General features: G+C 51.7%; 1 protein-coding gene across 1 annotated transcript; it reads right to left on the minus strand.

Moving 5' to 3' along the window:
* Positions 1-520: 520 nt before the first annotated feature.
* ZMYND10 (zinc finger MYND-type containing 10) lies at positions 521-21,610 on the minus strand. The gene is made up of 12 exons (XM_065408417.1): positions 21,516-21,610; positions 20,745-20,853; positions 19,386-19,502; positions 16,789-16,842; positions 15,342-15,494; positions 11,083-11,171; positions 10,371-10,471; positions 8,916-9,088; positions 7,832-7,957; positions 2,029-2,150; positions 1,504-1,629; positions 521-620 (listed from the first exon to the last, which is right to left on the minus strand). The coding sequence occupies exons 1-12, from the start codon at positions 21,608-21,610 to the stop codon at positions 521-523; spliced, it is 1,365 nt and encodes a 454-aa protein (XP_065264489.1).
* Between the last annotated feature and the right edge of the window lie 340 nt (positions 21,611-21,950).

Here is a 21,950-nt window from a genome sequence, read left to right on the forward strand (position 1 = left end):
CATAAATGAGTCCCCGAGGTCAGGAGCAGCCTGTTCTCAAGCAAGGAAGGGTTCAGAAACTAGGAGACAGAATGGGGTATGAGAGAACCAAGGCTCCCAATCTCAGCAGTTGTGCTGGCCAGTGGCTGCTGCCTCCTGCTGAGCTGAGCATGATCCCATAGTAGCGGATCTGGGCCTACTGTCCTTGGCTGCAAGGCTGGGATCTGGAGCAGCCCATGCACTACCGCAGCATGCACAGTTACACAGGAGGCAGGCAGCAGTGGTGCACTGGGCCCAGGTTAGATGAACAAGGGGTTGTCTGTCTCCAGTTCTAACCGGCGACCCTTTGGATTCTGGATGGAGCTGATTGTTAATTTCATTTCTCACTATAATGCAGAGAAAAGAGAAAACCCCAGAGTGGGAGGCAAGTCCCTCGGTAGCCACCAAGACACCACATTATGTATTTGTGGTGTCTTGGTGGCTACCGATTGCTGGAATGCCTGGGAGGAGAAGTCCCTCTTTGGAAGGCTCTGGCTCTGCATTATGGCTGCACTTTCAGGTCCTCTTTTATTTTCTTCAGGGCATCAGCCATCAGGTTGCAAGCTTTCTTGTGCTTCTGCCAGTGCTGCACCTGGCACTCCCTGCAAAGGGAAAGGGGACAGAGAGGCAATGGTAGAAAGGAACACATTGGAAACTGGGTCAGGGGGTTGGGATGCGCTATGGAGCCCTTCAGCTCTACGTGTCTGCTTTAAATAAGGGCCAGCCAGTGACAAAACCTGTTACCATCTACCCGTGGCTCAGTGGTCAGTGTGAAACAGAGTAGGGGTATCTGTTGTAGTGGTCAATTGCCCATAGCCACTGTCACTGACTGGCCCCCTCTGCTAGTCTCAGCAATAAGGCTAAGGAGTCCCAAAGAGGCCAAGGCCACTGAATTCCCACCCAGGGTGGTTCCCTCTAGGTATAAGGTGAAGCACATTCACTGGGGAGAGGGTAAGGTGGGGAAGCTCACATTGCTGCTTTTGTTGTGGATAAACAGGGGACTCTGGGGTATCAGCCCAGCACCTTCCAGCATCAGCACAAAATTCACTGGGCTTTTCATAAAAGGGAACATGGAAAGGCTGCTTCTGCTCTGGCTTGTGACATAACTGACCCCAGTGGAGATTCACTGTGGTGCAAGGACAGTTGACCTCACAGTTCCAGTGACGCTGATCAGAGGGTTAACGGCTGTGAATTCATGCACTGATTGGAAACTCCATGACAGTTATGAAGCCCAGGTGCATGGGGTATAACACCCCTCATCATGACAGGTGCAGAGACCAGCCAGGGCTGCTAGACCCAGCATCATTCAGGTAACAGTGAGCACCACTTGCTCCAGACAAAGGACCAAGTCCGAGCATTGGCAGGGCCAGGTCTCACAGCAGGATTCTAGTACCAGCTGCGTGCCCAAGGGAGAGGTGAGATCCCAGCTGAGCCCTGAGGGCAGCTGGGAGCTTTGACAGATCAGACAATGCTAAGAATCATTACCGTTTGCAGTACCACTCGTTCTGGCAGCGAGAGCAGCGCTTTGTTGCCTCAGAGCCGCACAGCCCACACTTGGGTTTCTCTGGGACGAGAGCCTCCATCACATCCAGGTTGTATGTCCGCGCCCACCTGGTTGGGGATAGAAAGCAGGCATCAGCACCTGGAGCAGGAGACTCATGATGTGAAAGGTGGTGCCTGTCCTGATTCATCTTCCTTACCCTCCAGCACTGGATGGAGCCTTTAGGTCTGACCCTGCTATCCTTCTCATTCCACTCTCCAAAGGGACCTCCTGCCGCAGGCTAGGATTACTGCATCGCTCAATATCTCAGTCCTCCCCAGGGCAGTGAAACTTACGCTGGTTATTTTCCCTTGTCAAGAAGCCCCTGCTCATTGGGGTGATGGTTGTGCTGAGCCTCCTGTAGCTAGCAGCCTCATGGCACAAGAGGAAAATGGGGACTGGCTTTGTAAATGGGCTCTCCTGCAAGAGGGAGCTCAGGGTTGCTCATCATACAGGGGCTGGGGTCTTACCGGCACGCCAGGTGTTTCAACTCGTCCTCTGAGGGGCTGAACATGTGCTTCACCTGGTGCTTGGCGATCGCCTGCCACTTCCCAGAATTCTCTCTGACAATGCGGTCCCTGATGACAGGAACCTGTCGGGACAGCGAAAAGGGTGAGAGGAGAGTCGTGTCCCAGCATTATAAGCCTGCCAATATGGGGGTCAGGGCCGGCTTTAGCAAGAGCGGGGCCCGATTCCTGGGGGCGGGGCTTGCCAAGCCCCGCCCCCAGGAATCGGGCTGCGCTCCAGCCGGGGTCACGGGGCTTGGGTCTGGGCTGGAGCCGCTGGGGCCAGGGCCGGGGGTGCTCGGCCGGCGCGCTCGGCCAGGGCCAGGTCCGGCACCCCGGGGCCCGAGCCGAGCCGGGCCGGAGCTGCTTGGGCCGGGGGTGCTCGGCCGGTGCCGGGGCCAGAGCCGCGGGGCCAGGCTGGTGCGCTCGTCCGGAACCGGGGCCAGCGCCGAGCTGGGCCGGAGCCGCTCGGGCCGGGGCCGGGGGTGCTCGGCTGGCGCCGGGGCCAGGCCGGAGCCGCGGGGCTGGGGCGATGTGCTCGGCCGGAACTGGGGCCGGCGCCCCGTGGCCCGAGCCGACCCAGCCCGGAGCCGCTCGGGCCGGGGCCGGGCCGGCACGCTCGGCTGGAACTGGGGCTGGCGCCCCAGGGCCTGAGCCGAGCCGGAGCCAGAGCCGCCGGGGTCGGGGGTGCTCGGCCGGAGCCGGACTGGGCCGCGCCTCCCCGGATCCCTCCTCGCGCCCCCCCGCCCCAGTTTACCTGCTGCCGCCTGCCCCTGCTTGTTTTCAGACTTCCCGCGAACATCTGATTCACGGGAAGCAGGGGAGGGGGAGGAGCAGGGGGCGGAGTGTTCAGGGGAGGGGAGGAGGGGGAAGTGAGCTGGGGACGGGGTGGACAGCTGCAGGGCCCTCTTAGGCGCGGGGCCCGATTCAGCGGAATCGGCTGAATTGGCCTAAAGCTGGCCCTGATGGGGGTGATTGGGGCAGGACATGCAGGGGCAGCAACAATGCCTGGGGTCAGTGTAGCTCAGGCAGGTGATGAGCACGGACTTGTATGAGAGCCAGAAGCAGGGATGAAGGATGTGTGTGGGATGAAGGAAGATGTGACAAATCTATGTGTGTACATGTGCATGTAGGGAGCTAAAGGAAGATGTGACAGAGCTGTGTGTGTACACACATTTGTGTGCAGGGGCATGGGCAGCGGGTATCATAGGCTGGGGGAGGCTGTGCCTCCCCAAACAGCCTGGTGTGGCCCTGCCCGCACTCCACCCCCAGACCTCCTCCTGCCTGCTTCCAGTTCCCCTTCCCGCTCTTTTGTGGCCGAGAGTCTGGGGCAGGCAAACTGGGGCTGGTGCTCGCAAGGCCCGTGGCTGGGGTGCTGGGGCTGCGGCCATGCGGTGCCGCCCGGCCAGTGCTGGGGGTGGGGGCGCTGGGACCACGCCGCCTGCCTGCCCAGCGCTCCAGGGCTGGGGGCACTGAGGCCAAGCCGCTCACCTGGGGCTGGGGGGCACTCTGGCCGTGCCACCCACCCGGCATTCTGGGGTGGGGGGCGCTCCGGCTGTGCCTCCCGTCCAGCGTTCTGGGGCTGGGGATGCTGGGGCCAAGCCACTTGCTCGGGGCTGGGGTGCTCCAGCCTCGCCGAACTCCAGGGCTGGGGCTGGGGGTGCTGGGGCCAAGCTGCTTGCCCAGGGCTGGGGGCGCGCGTGGGGGCTGGCAGCTGCGGGGGCAGAGGGTGCTCTGGGCTCTGGCAGGGAAGAGGGGGCAGAAGGGGAGCGGGAGGTGCGGGGCCTCGGACAGAGGGGCTCAGGGCTAGCCTCCCCCAACAGCTCGTTCACCCGCCATCCATGCGCAGGGGTGAAGGAAGATGACAGATCTCTGTGTATACACACAAGTACGTGTAGGAGTTGAAGGAAGATGTGACCTATCTGTGTGTGTACAGGTTGAAGGGAGATGTACACATATAGACCTGCCAATTGTGCATGTAGGGGGTGAAGGAAGATATGGTAGATCTGCAGAAGCCACAGCAGTCTGCTATGAGAAGAACCCCTTCTCAGCGTTTATTGAGAAGAGGCCATAGCACGTGCCTCCTAGTTGCATGACACTGAAGGGAAAGCTCAGTTGTTAACAGCATTTATTCTGGGAGGTGCTTTGATCCCCCGGACCTGCTTCATCTTCCCAGTACATTTGCCTCCTTAAATTCTCCTAATTTCCTCCCTTACACCAACACACTCCTTGAATTCCCATGTCAGCCCCAGCCTCCCTTCTCTCCAGGAGGATGGAGGTGATGAGACTTCTTTCAGATTCCTTCACTGACAGAGGCGATAAGGGCTAAGTGAAATAAGGCTATGCCTCCCTCTAATCCTTGGGAGTGAGAGATCAGCAGCAAGGCTTGAATTCCAGTACCATGAAGCACTCTCACCAAGCTGGGGGGGATGACCCAGCTCCCAGAATCTCTTGCCTGATTTGATCTTTCTCCCAGAACTGAGAACTTTTTCCACTCATCATTTCTCTGAACAGAAACACCCTCATGAGAGCCTTTCAGTGCAAAAGAGCAAATGCCACCCAAGAACAGAGCACGGAGCTCAGGCTCCAGAAGAAAAGCTGCTGCTTCAAAGGAGCTGTCGTCCCTGCAGAGTAAAACAGCCAAACAGAGATGGCGAGAGAAGGACTGCTCTCTGAGAAGCAACCAGTGGAAAAAGCCTTTTTCATCATCGCTTGGCACAGTGACAGTGGGTGAGTTCATTGGGCAGGATGCGTGATCAGCATGTGTGACTGCAGCTGGCTTCCCCCAACCCACTCAAGATGCTGAATTCCAATTACATGCATGAGGCTAGCGATGCAAGCTGAAAAGGAGATTGACAAGGCTAGAATGGCAGCACATTGAAGGGCCACACAAAACCCTCCAGAGCGATAGCTGCCAGCCCCTGCATTGCTAACTCTTAACTTTAGCAAAGCTTTTGATACGGTCTCCCACAGCATTCTTGCCAGCAAGTTAAAGAAGTATGGATTGGATGAATGGACTATAAGGTGGATAGAAAGCTGGCTAGATTGTTGGGCTCAACGGGTAGTGATCAACGGCTCGATGTCTAGTTGGCAGCCGGTATCAAGTGGACTGCCCCAAGGGTCGGTCCTGGGGCCAGTTTTGTTCAACATCTTTATTAATGATCTGGATGATGGGATGAATTGCATGCTCAGTAAGTTTGCGGATGACACTAAGCTGGGAGGAGAGGTAGATATGCTGGAGGGTAGGGATAGGGTCCAGAGGATTAGGCCAAAAGAAATCTGATGAGGTTCAACAAGGACAAGTGCAGAGTCCTGCACTTAGGAAGGAAGAATCCCATGCACCGCTACAGACTGGGGACCAACTGGCTAAGCACCAGTTCTGCAGAAAAGGACCAGGGGATTACAGTGGACGAGAAGCTGGATATGAGTCAGCAGTGTGCCCTTGTTGCCAAGAAGGCCAACGGCATATTGGGCTGTATTAGTAAGAGCATTCCCAGCAGATCGAGGGAAGTGATTATTCCCCTCTATTTGGCACTGGTGAGGCCACACCTGGAGTATTGCATCCAGTTTTGGTCCCCCCACTACAGAAGGGATGTGGACAAATTGGAGAGTCCAGCGGAGGGCAACGAAAATGATTAGGGGGCTGGGGCACATGACTTACGAGGAAAGGCTGAAGTAACTGGGCTTATTTAGTCTGCAGAAGAGAAGAGTTGGGGGGATTTGATAGCAGCCTTCAACTACCTGAAGGGGGGTTCTAAAGAGGATGGAGCTCAGGTGTTCTCAGTGGTGGCAGATGACAGAACAAGAAGCAATGGTCTCAAGTTGCAGTGGGGGAGGTCTAGGTTGGATATTAGGAAACACTATTTTACTAGGAGGGTAGTGAAGAACTGGAATGGATTGGTTACCTAGGGAAGTGGTGGAATCTCCATCCTTGGAGGTTTTTAAGGCCCCACTTGACAAAGCCCTGGCTGGGATGATTTAGTTGGTGTTGGTCCTGCTTTGAGCAGGGGATTGGACTAGATGACCTCCTGAGGTCTCTTCCAATCCTAAACTTCTATGATTCTAACTTGCTCTGAGCTGGCCAGATGTGGGAGTGGAGAGTGACTCCTTAGCTACCTCCACTCCATCCTTACCAAAATCATCATCATCCCTTGGTCCTTGGCTTACTGCACACCTTCATCCTCTACAGCCTCCCAGCTCTCTGGACTCCAGCCTGTTCAGAATGATGGTGGCCCACATAAAGAGGTGTAGCTACAGCACCCGTCCTCAGTCTAATCAAGGTCCAGGTCAAAACTGCCCTCTGTTATTAAACCCCTTGAGCCAACTTTAAGTACAATGTCTCTCTCCCTCCTTCCTGTCTCATTCTTCTACTCAACACTAGCCTCCTCTGACCCTCCACAAAGTTGCCACTCTGGGTATAAGAGCCTTCTCCTCTGGAGCTCCTGCCATCTGGAAGAGTCTCCACTTTCCCATCTCTTTGCAAATCCCATCTGAAGGCATCTGTCTTCTCCCCAGCACATGCCTCTCGGTTTCCTTCTCTCCCTGCTAGTATTTAAGTGTTCCATAAAAGCATTTGAGGATATGCTTCTGTGAAGGATGCAATACAAATTACACATGCACATGCTACAAAATCAAGGACCCCATCCCTCACCCCTTACTCAACTCTCAACTCCTCAGAATTCAAGGGGATTTCAATGTTAACACCAAGGCACTTGCAATCAAGTTGCTTGAGTGGCACAACTTTTCTGGCCTTCTCTCTTGGAGTAGAGGGCCAACTGTTCCAGGGCAGAGTGCATAATAAGGAACTCTTCCACTGGTCCTACCATACATGGAGAGGAAATTAAGAGTTATGGTAAACAAAGAGTTAATTGTCACAGCGAGGCAGCTGGTGTCTCCCCCTCCACTCAGACACCTTGCTAAAGAGTCAGTGTGATCATGAGGTTTATAACCCAGTGTCATTAATTGTTGGCTGCTGCCTTGCTCCCCACTCAGCCCTGCTGCAGCATGAAGCAAAGGCTGTCCACAAAGACGCTACTGGAGCAGGGTGTGGAGAGAGCAGTGCTAGTGAGAGCTGGAGTCTGTGCAAGGCTCCCATCCAGGTACTGTGTAGAAGAAAAAGCAGGCACAACTTGACCCATGGTACCGATATGGCCTCCATTACCATGGTAGCTGCACACCTCACAATCTACAGTGCGTGTATCCGGACCTCATACACCCCAGTTGCGGACAGCGCTATTATCTCCATTGTTCAGATGGGGAACTGGGGCAGATAGAGAGACTGAGTGACTCACCCAAGGAGTCTGTGGCAAAGCAGGGATTGAACTCAGTTCTCCCAAGTCCTAGGGTAATGCCCTAACCACTGAGCCATCCTTCCTCTCCATAATATAGAATTCCATCTCAGGGCTCCAGTGACTCTGGCTTTGCTCTCATATCACCTCCCCACTTCTCAGCTGCCTGTCTGGCCTGTGTGGAAGCAAGCCCCTCAGGGGATGACAGCTGATAGAGCAGAGGCCCATTACTAACGTGAGGAAGACCTGGATGCCGTTGTAGGGCCAGTAAAAAAAAGAGTGCAAAGCACAGGTTCAGTGCCAGGGCACGTGCGCTCTCTCATCACAGCACCACATTCTCCAAGGAGTGGGAATATACTCAGCCTTTGGAAACGGGAGGTGGGATTACAGAATGCTATCCAATATGAAATGCAGCAGCCTTGTGCAGCTGAAATGGAGGAGACAGACTGGCCTTGGGAGAGGGATGGTGCTGGAGGTACCTGCTCCAGGATGAGGTCCTTTTTGGGTGGAACAGGCTCTGTCACTATAAGGTGGCTCAGAAATCTCTGCATCTCCACCAGATTTGGCAACTGGTCAATGAGGACATCAGTCAGGAATGCACGGAGCTAAACCCAGAGAGGGAGAGAGGAGGGTGAAAGGAGAGAGATCAGAACAAGGCAAAGAAATAATCCACTGGTTAAAAAACAAGCTGATGGAAAAGTGGCCAGGTGGCCACATGCCAGCTCAGCAATGCCCCACTGAGCAGAGCACTAACTGCAAGAGAAAGAGTGTACAGAAGGGTTAACATAATCAAGGGCTAAATTCATCGGGGCTCCATTGCTCAACATCTACAGCACAGCTAGGTATTAAGCAGTGTCAAAAGCCTGCAGTACCTGGAACTGCAGGAAGTGCTGTGGGTGAGGACTGAGGGGCATTTTCTGGATTGTGTCGGGAGCTCAGGGCTGGAATAGCAGGTGGGGGGGCTGTGGGTTGGGACTGAGCTGCATTGGCAGAGCTATTTATGGGAAGTTTGTATAGCACCTGCCAGCATGGTGTGTGGCTCTAGTGCTCTCAGACTCATCCTTCTACAGGCACTAAATCCATACATGGCATAACCCTTATTAAAGCAATAAAACAAACCTTTCCACCTCAGCAAGCCACTTGTGAAATTCTCACTAAGGTGGTGGATTGGCAGCCCTATATCTCCACAGAAACGGCAGCAGCAGTGTTAGTTTCCCAACACATCCTATCAATGGGTCTCAAACCTGGCCTGGAGAGACCATTCTAGGATGAGTCTAGTCCCATGGCCCTCTCTGTCCTTGGACTCTGCTGATCAACAAAGAGCTAATTCATGCCAGTTGGTGGGGTATTTGCCTCTAAACTTGACTGGCATGAACAAAGAAGCCATCTTGGAACTGACGACATGGTATTTCCCAGCTTGTGATACAGGTTTCAACCAGGAAATCTCACCTGGCACATTTTTAAAGTGAAGACAAGAGGGTATCTATACCTGTGGGAAGGTCCTAGTCCTCCCTGTGCCTAGGCACCATGCTGGGTATATGTACAGGCTATGCACCTTTGTACCTTTAGGAGCTGGCTCTTGTTGAAACCGTCCAAGTTGTATTTCCGCTGGCATTCTGGGCTCAGGAGGAGATTATAGAGGGCAATCCACACCTGCCCATCCAGCTTGGTCATCCTCACGTGGTCTTCAGGAGGCACCACATGCCACACTCCATTCTCAAACTTCTTTAGCTTGCCTGAGAGACACAGCCAGTAAGACAGAGGGTGAGACTGAGACACCAGAGAAAAGAGGACCCAATGGTTAGGGTGCCAGGCGGGACTCAGACCTAGGTTCAATTCTCTGCTCCAACACAGACTGCCTGTGTGACCCTGGGCGAGTCAATTAGTCTCTCTTCACCTCAGTTTCCCTCTGTAAAGTGGGGCCAATAGCACTTCCCTACCTCACAGGGGTGTGTGAGGATAAACATATTAAAAGATTGTAAGATGCTCAGAGAAAGGTGATGGGGGCTAGATAAGGATCTAAGAGAGATGAACAGAGCCCATGGTTTTATCATCTGTGCGTTCACTCAGGAATAGCAGACAATGCTTAGGGCCAGGGTCACTGTGGGAAGAGAAGAAATGGAAGAACTGATCGTGGGTCTGAGGCAAGAGCGAAGAAAGATGATGTGTAGCTTCTGGGAGCAGCTTGGATTCCTGGAGGAGATCATGGCTGTGTTTCCCACACTTACCTGCCTTTACTTGCCATTCCAGGGATGTGTTGTGTAGCCAGTGGTCCTGCCTACATAGGCCTTACTACTAAATTAACCACCATGCTTATACTTGGTTGTGGCTGAACCCCTGTAATGCTAGTGTGGACTAGCCAGCCTGGTTCTGAACCAGGTTAACTCTGCCAACACTGATCTGATTCACTGTATGAGAACCCAGTTTAAGGTGGCCTGGAAGCGTGCTTGTTAAACCAGTTTGGAACTCCAGTTTGGATAGGGCCTCAGTGCAGACAGCAGGGGTGGGAAGAGGGCATAGTTGCCAGGGAGAAGTAGGCTGATAATCAGGTCTTTTTAAGCAGATCCTGTTGCTGCTTGCAGAGCATGAGGATTCCCTGCAGGGCAGGATGGGATAGGGGAAGGGGGCTGGCAGATACATTAGGGATGTATTGTGCTCTTTTACTGTATTGGGGACATCAGCTTGGGAGCTGCCAGATTTGGATGAGAGACAGCCACAAGCAGGGTCCATTTTTGGAAGCGCAGCTCCTCAATCCCAGCTGAGCGGTGTCTGCTCAAGAGCTGAGCCAATGGGCGCATACAGTCCCATGCAGGAAGTGATCCCATGTACCTGGATGGGAGGGGAGGGAGATGGGAAGGCCAGATGGAAATCCATGTGAAAGATGGAGAGTGAGAACTGAATCTAGGGAGGAGCTTTCAGCTATTTCTCCCTATATGGGAACCACCTACCAGATGGAGCTCCAGGTAAAAAATGCTATAGCCCCATGGATGCACTAAGGTATGAGCGCATGATTCATACCTGCTTCGCGGCGGCTCCATGGACAATGCTCCAGGAGCTCTACCAGGAGGCAGGGCACGTTATGAGTGTTCAGCATCCGTGTCAGGGCACTCAGTGGCAAACTGGAGAAAAACAGGAGAGGAACTAGTGAAAACACCTATTGTGAGCAGTACAAAATCAGCTACAAATGGTCCCCAAGGCTCTGGGGAAGAAGCAAAAGTGACCAAATAAAATAAATTACAGTCAGACCGGGGCAAAATCCACACAAGCAGCCATTGAGAACAGCCTGATCCCACACCAGGATCCACACAACCAGTCACCAAGCATGGCAGGATCTACACACCAGGACACTAGTACCAGGATCCACACAGCCAGCCATCGGTCAAAGCCAGATCCAGACCCTGGTGCTAGGTTTGATACTTTCAGCTGCTACGATGGATCTGCAAACCAAATGCCCAGCAAGATTCACTCTGAGAGCCAATCAGCATACTGAGTTCTCAGTGCCAGCTACTGAGAACAGGAGGAAGCACACACCGAAACTGTAGTGCCATGATCTGCACATCCAGCTACTACACACAGCGGGATCCAGACACCAGGGTACTAGCGCCAGAACTGATGCTCCCAGGCTCTGAGCACAGGAGGACTGACACCCGCAGACCAGTGCAATGACTTAAACAACCCCACCCCAGTTCCTAGGCTCATCTCTAGATTCTCCTGTGAGCCAGCTGCTTACCTGTCTACCTGATCAGTGATGAAACGGAGCACAGAAAGAGCCCTCAGGGAGATCTTAAACTCCATCATCTCTGCCTGCTTCTGTAGTTCCTATGGGGGTGAAAGCACAGACTCTCACAAGCACACCAGATATAGGGCTAGATTTTTTTCTGCAGAGTAACAAAGGAGGCAGCATATGAGCTGGCTCTCAGTAGCCAAGGACTCGTTAAGAAGCCCAAGCCACATAATGCTGATTCCTGCCCCAAGATCAATGTAAACTACAGTCACACAAACGCCTTTCTTACAAGACAGTGACGGAGAGCTGAATGGTGTAAGCACCGCTGAAGATAGCAGCTAGTCCATGACATGAATGCACCAGGCTCCCCATATGAAGTATGCAATAGGCTACTGCTGGCAGTGTCACATACAGCCAGGTCGCAGCAGGGCAGACCATTTACCCAGTCCTGATGCTGAGGGCTCAAGTCCAGCCCAAGGAAGGAGTAACTGCCCTGATCCACCATTTGAGAGATCCGAACATTAGCATGACCCCACCTCCAGATATCCCCCCCGAATCCCTTCTGTAAACTCGAATGTCATGATCCCGCGTCTGGAGCCTCCCCAGGTTGAGTGGATGGATATAAACTGGCCATCAAGAAGTTTAGGCTTGAAATTAGGCGAAGGCTTCTAACCATCAGAGGAGTAAAGTTCTGAAACAGCCTCCCAAGGGGAGCAGTGGGGCAAAAACCCTAACTGGCTTCAAGACTGAGCTTGATAAATTTATGGAGGGGATGGTATGATGAGGCTTCCTAAAATGGCATGTAGACGATCTGTGACTGCTAGCAGCAAATGTCTCCAATGGCCAGTGATGGGACACTAAATGGGGAGGGCTCTGAGTTACTACAGAGAATTCTTTCCTGATGTCTGGCTGCTGGATCTTGCCCACATAACTGATCGTCATATCTGGGGTTGGGAAGGAATTTCCCCCCAGGTCAAATTGGCAGCGACCCTAGGGGGGGTTTGCCTTCCTCTGTAGCATGAGGCACAGGTCACTTGCAAGTTTAAACTAGTGTAAATGGTGGATTCTCTGCAACTTAAAGTCTTTAAATCATGATTTGAGGACTTCAGTAACTCAGGCAGAGGTTAGAGGTCTATTAGAGGAGTGGGGAGGGGGCGAGGTTCTGTGGCCTGCAATGTGCAGGAGGTCAGACTAGATTATCATGATGGTTCCTTCGGGCATTCAAGTCTATGAGTGTCTGATTCCATTGCATTAGGGGAATAGGGAGCTGAGCGATCAGGGCAGACAGCTAGGTAGGATGACAGAGAATGCTGTGCTCTAAAGCAACTGCAGTCCTAGGCAATGGATATGACTTCACCTACCATCTCTATGCCAATGACTCACAGATCTACCTCGCCATTCAGAACTTGTCTCCTTATGTCCAAACTAAACTCTCCACTAGTCTCTCTGACATCTCCATGTTGGTGTCCAACCATCAGCTTAAGCTCAACATGACCAAAACAGAGCTCCTAATCTTCCCCCCCCAAAAGCCTCCCTCCCTCCGTTCTTTCTCTGTGGACACTGCCACCATCCTCCCTCAGGCTTAAATGCTGGTTGTCATCTTTGACTCACCCCTCTCTCGGTCCTCACATCCAGGCTATGTCTAAATCTTGCTGATTCTTCCTTCCTAATACCTCTAAGATACGACCTTCCCTATCCACCCACACAGCTAAAACTTTTGCCCAGACTCTCATCACCTTGCGTCTCAACTACAGCAACATCCTCTTCTGGCCTTGACAAATGCAATCTTGCCCTGCTATGCAGAAGCATTCTGACTGAAAAGATCATTTTCCTAGACCTCACTTTGACCACATCTCCTCTCTTTGAGTTCCTCCACTGGCTCCTCTTTCTCCATTGCAAATAGGAGCTATTTGTCTTCACCTTCAAGGCCCTTCACGGCCTATCCCCACCTTACCTACCATCTCCTATGTCAGTGGTTCCCAAACTTATTCCGCCACTTGTGCAGGGAAAGCCCCTGGCAGGCCAGGCTGGTTTGTGTACCTGCCGCATCCACAGATTCGGCCGATCACGGCTCCCAGTGGCCGCAGTTCACTGCTCCGGCCAATGTGAGCTGCTGGAAGCGGCAGCCAGTACGTCCCTCGGCCCGCTCCACTTCCAGCAGCTCCCATTGGCCTGGAGCAGCAAACCGCGGCCACTGGGAGCCACGATCGGCCGAACCTGCGGACGCGTCAGGTACACAAACCAGCCCGGCCCGTCAGGGGCTTTCCCTGCACAAGCGGCGGAACAAGTTTGGGAACCATTGTCCTATATGCTATTGACATATATCAACTCTTGCCTCTGATCAGCCGGTGGAGCCAGGCTTCATTGCCCACTTGTTAAATTTCCAAACAAGCATTTTTGTGCTTTCTCCCTTGCTGGCCTTCACATATGGGAGGAGTTCCCCGTAAGCATCTGCAAAGCCACCTGATTATCCACCTTCAAAAACCTCCTTAAAACTCTCCTTTGATGTGACACCTACAAAAAACTTGACAATGGTTCAAGGGTTCCTAGGCCAGAAGGGACCATTGTGATCATCTAGTCTGACCTTCTGTAATAATACAGCTATAGAACACCCAAAAACAATTCCTAGAGCAGACCTTTTACAAAACCAATCTTGATTTAAAAATTGTCAGTGACAGAGAATCAGTCACAAGCCTGGGTAAACTGTTCCAATGGTTAATTACCCTCACTGGTTAGACAGCTGGTGTGCTGAGACTATGGCCATCATGCAGACCAAAACAGTCTCATTGATCCCTTGTACTCCCCGCTGTGTCTGTATCCATCAGTTGTTTGCAGGTCCTGAAGAAGAGCTGTGTAGCTCGAAAGCATGTCTCTTTCACCAACAGAAGCTGGTCCAATAAAAGATACTACCTCACTCACCTTGTATCCATCTGTTGTTTCTTGAATTATATTGAGATTGTAAGCTCTTTGGGGAAAGAACTGTCTTTTTGTTCTGTGTACAGTACCTAACACAATAGGGTTCTGGTCCATGACTAGGGTGCCTAGGTCCTATGTTAATACAAATAATAAATACTGTAATAATCGGCTCCATCATGGAAAAGAAAGCAAGTTTGTTGTTGGTTTAACTGTCACACGGAAGGATGACTGTGGATAAAGTTAGCAGAGACTGGACTGGGCCTGAGCAAACTGGACAGATGTTTTTCTAAAAGATATGCTAATTCAAACAGGAATTATTTTGGGGAAGTTCTCTGGCCTGTGTTATACAGGAGATCAGACTAGATGATCACAATAGTCCATTCTGGTCTTAGAATCCTCACAGAATAAGTAGTTTTCAATACTGCAATAGCTAAGACTGTCATTCTCCCTTGGGCCAACTCCAAGGGTTAACAAAAATGCCCAGTGGGGAAACACTTCCCTACTGTTCTCAGGAGTCCCGTGACTTCCTCTCCAGCTTTAAAAGATGAGCATAAGTTTGGGCAGGAGGCCAAAGGGTGAATGCAATTCTGGAGACTACTGCTGAGGTTGCTGTGTCTCACTTTAAATCCATTTTAAAAGAAGATTCTGATGTCCTGTTTACAGAGAAGAATTTTAAGAGCTGAGAAAAAATAATCCCAGATGCACAATACTGTCTCACACCAAAATGCAACTGAAAAAGCAACAAGCGATGGAGCAACAACAATGACACACCCAGAACTGGGAATGGTTCAGGAGGTTGGGTATGACCTTTTTCTTCTTAGGTCATTGGTTCAAAACTGGCCTAGGACTGCAGAGACTGAGTTGTTACCATCTCGTAGGCGTTGGGTGGCCAGTGTGAAATGAGTCTTAGGCCAATTCCAAGTGGAAACCTATAGAGATCTCAAAAAAATACCATTGCAATTAACCCTGACTGGTTCCCTCACTCCTAGTCTTAGCAGACAGGTCAAAAACACAATGGTTCATAGAAACTGAACTGCCCTCTTGCCCCTAGAGAGAATCTCATAAAGTCATGGTTGAAGCACACTTGTAGGACAGAGTGGGAAAACTCACACTGTCTCAGCTCATGATGAGCCACCAGTGAGAACAAATCACCAATCAAGAGACCTCCACCAACACCAAATTCATGTAGAGGAATGCTGAAGTAGAGTGGATTTATTCATCAGGTTCTGGATACGAGGGCCTTCATGGCTATAACTATGGTCTTTCCCAGTCATGGAAATTTAACTTCCCTCCAAGATACAAGGTCAGATAGACCTGCTGGAAGTTGGAAACTTGCACTTTTAACCCACCTGCATTGATGATGCATTGGTCAGATCCTCAGGCAGAAGCTTTTCATGGGTTGGAAATTCCCCGTTGGTGCTCCAAGCTGCTAGCAGGGTCAGTTTCCGGTAGCTATAATCAATCAAGTCCAGAATGGTGTCCTCAGCTGATTCGCAGATCTCCTACACAACAAGAGGGCGGCAGAGTGCTGTTTGAGAGGAGAAGGTATTCCCTTTTTCAGATGGCCTTCTGATTAGAAAACACCAGTCCAACTGCATCAATACCTGCAGACCTCAGTGTCACAGGGGGTTGATTGAGATCTACCTTATGGCTTCAGGCTGAACATAGAGATATGGGTTGTTTGAGTTGCCTTCTGAATTTCCATACTCTCAATTGTCTGGGGTTTTATGCTTTATCTTTAAACTGGCAGAAGTGGGACTAGAACTCAGGGGGGCCTTGTCACAGGGTCTGGTCTATGCCCCAGTTTGTCACTAGTCTCCTGGGAGTGACAGCTTTAGCATGCCAGGCTCCAAGGGCCCATACAATCCCACAGGGGAAGGTCTGTGACCTCCAAGCCTGGGCCTTTGGCACCAGCGTCCCCTGTCTCTCTCTGTGGCTCCCTGCAGTGAATCTAGCCAAGCCAGAGACCTGCGGGAGGCTGTACTTAAGCCCTTCAGGGTGCAATGCTCTCAGTATTTACAGTGACACAGGCAGCCTTTTAAAAACACGGTAACCATTTATTGGTCACCAGGCACATAGAATCTGGAAGTCCTTAGGTTAGCACAGAGAAATGAAGGTTAAAGTATAGTCCATTCTGGTCAGTCCGGAGCCCCAGTCAAATTGTAGTGAATCCCATGCTCAGGTTCTGTCTCTCCCCCACAGTCTGACCTCCTTGGTCAGTTTCCAGATGAGAGTCCTGACTCCTTCCAGAAGTCAACACTTTATCCCCCCACCTCACACCTTCCAGTCCTTTGTTCCAGAGTTGGGGTCTGTGCCCAACTTCCCTGCTGTGAGGTGGGGGAATCCATCTCCCTGTAGGTTGCTGGTTGCTAGCTGTCAATGTCCTGGTGCCTGGGCTTTCCACTGTCATCTCAGATTTTCTGTAGATATGAGGTCGGCCTCAGTCAGTCCTTTTTTTAATGACCCATTCAGGCTCAGACAGCTAGGTTACACACATCCACCTAGCTCTCTTAACTGGCCCTGACAGCAGACTTAGTTCTTCCCCCCTCCCCAGGTAGCCAGGCAAAATATAGGGGAAACTGAGGCACAGATAAGATTCACAAAAATACTACAGAAAATTACCACTTCATCACAGGTCTGGAATCTACTCCCATGATCGGCCACTACACCACACTGCCTCTCTAATTTCAACTTTTGGGAAAGGTTTGCCATGTTTCATACGCATGACCTGAAATCACATCTGGGATTTCCCCATTCTGGGGCCCTTGATTTAACACAGCTGAACTCATCTCTTACCTTGTGAAAAAACACTGTCTCCAGGAGGTTGACAATAGAAGCTTCATGGTGCAGCTGAGGGAATGTGGGGAGAGAAAGCAAAGGTCAGAGGAACATCATCTACAGTGCCCATGGTAATATGCATCCAGCCTGTAACTGAGGTAGCCCCCAATACAGGTGCAGCCAAAAGCCCAGCCAATGAGGCAAATGCAACCCATGGAGTCCTTAGCCAGCCTCATTTTTAATACAGATATGTGGCCTGTGGAAACTACAGGTCCTGACTCCCAGCAAGCAATGCTCCATCATCATCTGAGAGCAGGCTGGAGCACTGCAAACTGGGAGCCAGAGTCTGAACCCCTGTATCACTGCAGTCTGCAAGTTTATCATGCAAATGATACCCTCTGGTTCCTGGCAGGTGGCCAGTATGGCCCCTCTACTGGAGTAGTTTTCCTGGCTTCACTAGAAGAATACTAGTGCACTGAGAAACAGGTGTGACTTTTGCTACAGAGATCAGTCCCACTACCAAAAGGGCCAATGAAGACCTCTCAATGAAATTCTTAAAGCAGCAAAGGGCCACCACTTTCCAGTCACCTTGGGGGTCTTACAAGAAATTTTTTGGTGACCACAGAGTGCGGACACCAACTCTTGCTGATGGCCACTCTGACAATTTTTCCTAAAATACTTAATTAACTTTAGGAAAAACAAATAAATATGCACATATACATGTCCAAATCATTGTAATTTATTTATGTAAATTTTTATTGCAGACTCAATAATAAAAATAATGTAGTTGTCTCTATTCTTTACTAGACCTAAACAGAATAGAAACAAATAATGTGCTTTGCACGTTCCTGTTTTTGTTGTTGTTGTTTCTTTTGCATTTTTGGTTGCTTTTTTTAAAACTTGCTAACTAGTAAGTCTGTGTCTGTGAAAAGTGATATTTGTATGTTTAGGGGGGCAAAGCAGTGTTAACAATCACTTCCCAGGAGGCTGTGGCTGCACGAAAAGCCCCTGGTGGCCGCATGCGGCCACGATGGCCGCATTTGAGAAACGCTAACCCAAGAGATCCCACCAGATGGCAGGAGATGTTGCTGTGAAGATGCCTGGAATCCCAAGAGCACATTGGTGGCATTACAGGTAGTGTGGGAGGAAGTTCTACACCTTCCTCTAAAACAGTGGTGGCCATAGGGTGACCAGACACCAAGTGTGAAAAATCGGGATGGGGGTGGGGGGTAATAGGAGCCTATATAAGAAAAAGACCCAAAAATCGGGACTGTCCCTATAAAATCGGGACATCTGGTCAACCTAGGTGGCCAACCTGAGGCCCGTCAGGGGAATCCACTGGCGGGACCCCAGACAGTTTGTTTACATTTGCATGGCCGCCCGCAGCTCCCAGCAGCTGCAGTTCGCCGTTCCCGGCCAATGAGAGCTGTGGGAAGCAGTGGCCAGCAGGTCCCTGCAGCTCGCACAGCTTCCCGTAGCTCCCATTGGCCGGGAATGGTGAACCACAGCCACTGGGAGCTGCGGGCGGCCGTGCAAATGTAAACAAACTGTCTGGGGGCCCACCAGCGAATTACCCTGTGTGACCCGCAGGCCACAGGTTGCCCACCACTGCTCTAAAATATCCATCTTTGGCTGCTATCAGAGCCAGAGTACTGGACTAGATAGACTCTTAGTGTCTATTGCTATCACAATTCCTACGAGAGTGCCCCCGATCCAGCATTAGCTAGTGGCCCTATTTGAAGTGTCCAGGGCAGACAGGACTGTGGAAGGATTTCTTAGAATCCCAAAGAATTTACTGGACTGTCCTTCCTCCACATATGTGCTGGGTGCAAACAGTGTGGAGTCCTGTCAATCAACAGCATGAACACCTGTGAGCTGTGCTAACTAAAAGGCAATGAAACTAAGCAGAAAAGACGGTCTCTCTGTTTTTAGAAGCAAGAGATTTTTAGTGCCATGTTAAATGGCCAGAATACCATACATGTTCAGTGCTTAAATTAAATGTAAATGATCAGCCCTGAGAACTTTCGGTCATTCAAGATTCTATGGCTGTTTTTAAAGGAGCAGCAGCTACCCCAGTGTCCTGGCCAAAGTCTAGGATAGGTGATTACATTCTGCTGTCTGTCAAAATTTCCACTGTAGTTTCAACTGGATAGGAGATCCTTCCTCATTTCCTGTCCTAAACTTAGGTAGTGCTGCTGTGTGTGCTGTTAAACAGCTGCAATGCTCCACCACAGGGGTGGCAGCATTTCAAAGGTGGGGGAAGTGATCCTTGTGAAAAGAAGTTCTTTGGGATCCTTGAGAAGAAAGGCCCTATGTAAATAAGGATAAGTTATTTTATAATTAAGCCATTCCCTAAAACCTCTTCTCTCCCCTCCAGCCCTTGTGAACAGTGACCGTCCGACAGAATTTGTGTTTCGTAAGAGTTTTGCCTGTGAAAATGACTCACATGCAGCTACCATATGAAAAGCCTTATTGGAATATGGACAAGGTGTCTTGTGAAGCATGCCTGTTGAAGCAGAAGTACCATGCAGTGCTACCACCCTGCAGGACATTCCAGATCATGGCAATGCACTTGAATACTGTGTGTTTGTTCTCCAAGACCTCTCTGTACTTACCACCAAGTAGATGGGAAAGGTGCTTTTTGGCTTGAAATCCTTCAGCTGGCACAGCACAGGGAACACCTTGTGCTTCCAGATCTCCACAGAGATCAATTCCTCGATGAGAGTAGGGATCTGGACAGAAGAATAGACCGTGGAAAATGAAACCTTTCAGGCAAGAGAAAATGTACAGAGAAGCCAAGTGCCATACAAGTATTTTAGTCCTAGAGGAGAAGATGCTGGGACAAGATGCAGCTCTCCTAGTTGGCAGTTTTGTTACACTGTTCATCTAGGTACTTTCATGTGCCTCATCATCGTATTATCTGCTTCATCCCATTGACAGTCATTTCTGAAATCAGTATCTGTCCCCACCTTTCCATTGGGTAAGATGGGACAGTGCATCTGGTGCAGGTAAAGGAGAGAGGCAGAGTTCTGCTAGTCTATTTCCTAATACAGCAGCAACATTTCCAGCTGATCAAATTTATCTCTGAGATAAGCTCCAATGACTTCAGTGTTACATCAGCGATAAGCGTAGCCCATGATCTCATGGACAGAGAGACTCACTTTGTTTAGCAACAGTCCCTCTCTGGTACAACCAAACTTGCATTCAGTGTTCAGTTCTGGGGTCCTTTGTACTCAGAATGTAGACAAACTAGAAGGAGTACAGAGGACAGCAACAACTATGATTTGAGGACTGAGAAGGGTTACTGGGAGGAGAGAACAAGAGCCAAAGATGTAACAAATTTAGGCTAGAAAATAAGGCACACATTTTTAACAATGGGCAGAACAATTTATCTAGGAATGTGGTAGATTCTCTGTCACTTGAAGTCTTTAACTCAAGCTTGGCTGTCTCATTCTAAAAAAGTATGCGCTAGCTCAACCATGAGATATGGGTTTGATGCAGGAATCACTGTGTGAAACTCTATGGCCTACATTATTCAGAAGGTCAGACTAGATGATGAGAATGGTCCCTTCTGGCCTTAAAATCTATGAATCTATAATGTGGCTAAATGACTGAGGTCCAGAGTGCAGTGTCACGGACAGGGCTGACTACATAGTATTGGAGGGGTGCAGATGCCAAGCAGGGAGAGAATTTGATTACCACAGAGTGTATTTGAACAAAAGAAAATTTGGGCTCCATATCAGGACACATTCCCTGACAGTAAGGTGAATTAGTGCATGCATCTCCCCAAAGAAAGAGGCAGGAGCCCACTTGGACTAGGCACTGTAGGGGGCAAGGTTGCCTAGGCTTGGTTGGCAGAGAAGGGTGAATGGGGCCCTGCAGAGCTTTCCCTCTCTGTCTCGTCCACTGGATGCTGTCCCCATGGGGGAGGGTGCTCTTATCCCCCAGCTCCCTGTGGCTTGCACAGTGCTCACCTTGGCATAGTTCACCAGCAGCTCGATGAGGAGCTGTTCCTGGCCGGCAGAGGCGCTCAGAATGGCCTGCATGTTCAGCTTCTCGATGGCCTCGTGCTGCCGGAGCCATCTAGGGAGCAGGGGCAGGGGAGTCAGTGTCCACATCCCATGGCACACCTGATACCCCAGCCCCCCTCCATGCCACCTTCCCCACTCAGAGACAACCTCCCAACCCAGGGGGATGCTTGCCCCCCTCTGAGGGACTCATCACATCCCCAAAGAGGCGCCTCCCCTGGAACGGGAAGGCTTCTTCCCCCAATCAAAGGCCCACCCCCCAGATATGGTGGGGCTCACCTTTGCCTGAGGAGCAACCCCTCAAACCTACTGGGGACTCACATCTGCCCCAGCCCCCACAACCCCCCACTCAACTCAACCCCCGCTGACACCCCATGCCCCTCCCTTCGAGGGACTCACCCCATGCCCCCCGTTATCCCCCCAGGGACTCCACACACATTGCCCCCTCCCCTCAAGTCCCCATGGACGCCCCCGCCCCCCCAACTCAACTGGGGACCCCGCTCCACATCAGACCCCCCTCCTTACATCCCACCCCCCACCCCGAGCACGCCACCCCGCCCAAGTCTCCTGGGCACCCCCCTCCACATCTCGCCCCCTTAACTTCCGGGGGACTCTCCCACACCCCGCCCCCAACTCTGCCAGGAACGCGCCCCACGGCCCTTCTCCTTAACCCCCCTCCCTCCAGCCCGACTTCGTGGGGGACCCCCCGTCTCGGACCCGTGGTCTCCGGTGTTCAGCAGCGGGCCGCTCCGCAGCGCCTGCACCAGGGCCTCGGCCTCCCCCGGCAGCAGCAGCGCGGCCGCCTCTGCCATGGCCCCACGCCGTCACCATGGAGACCGACGAGGGGCCGGCGGTTGGAAAGCGGCCGCGAGAGCTGGGGCCTGCGCGCGCCCGGCAACCCCCCCATCCGTCCCATTAGGAGCGCCGGGCTCGGCCCTGCCCCTCCCTCGGACCCGGCTGCGAGCCCATGGATATTGCCCCCTGCCCTAGTCCCAAGGGCGTCCCACACACCGGTCCGCCCCCGATGCTCCCTGCAACGTCTGTCTCCCCCGCCCGCAGGCACGGGGCAGTGCGAGGGGAGCAGAGAGCCAAGTGCCCTCTGCACCTGGGGGCACAGGTGTGCTCGGAGGGAGAGGCCCTGCCCCCATACTC

This window comes from Emys orbicularis, chromosome 7 (genome assembly GCF_028017835.1).
Source record: "Emys orbicularis isolate rEmyOrb1 chromosome 7, rEmyOrb1.hap1, whole genome shotgun sequence".
Lineage (NCBI taxonomy): Eukaryota > Metazoa > Chordata > Testudines > Emydidae > Emys > Emys orbicularis.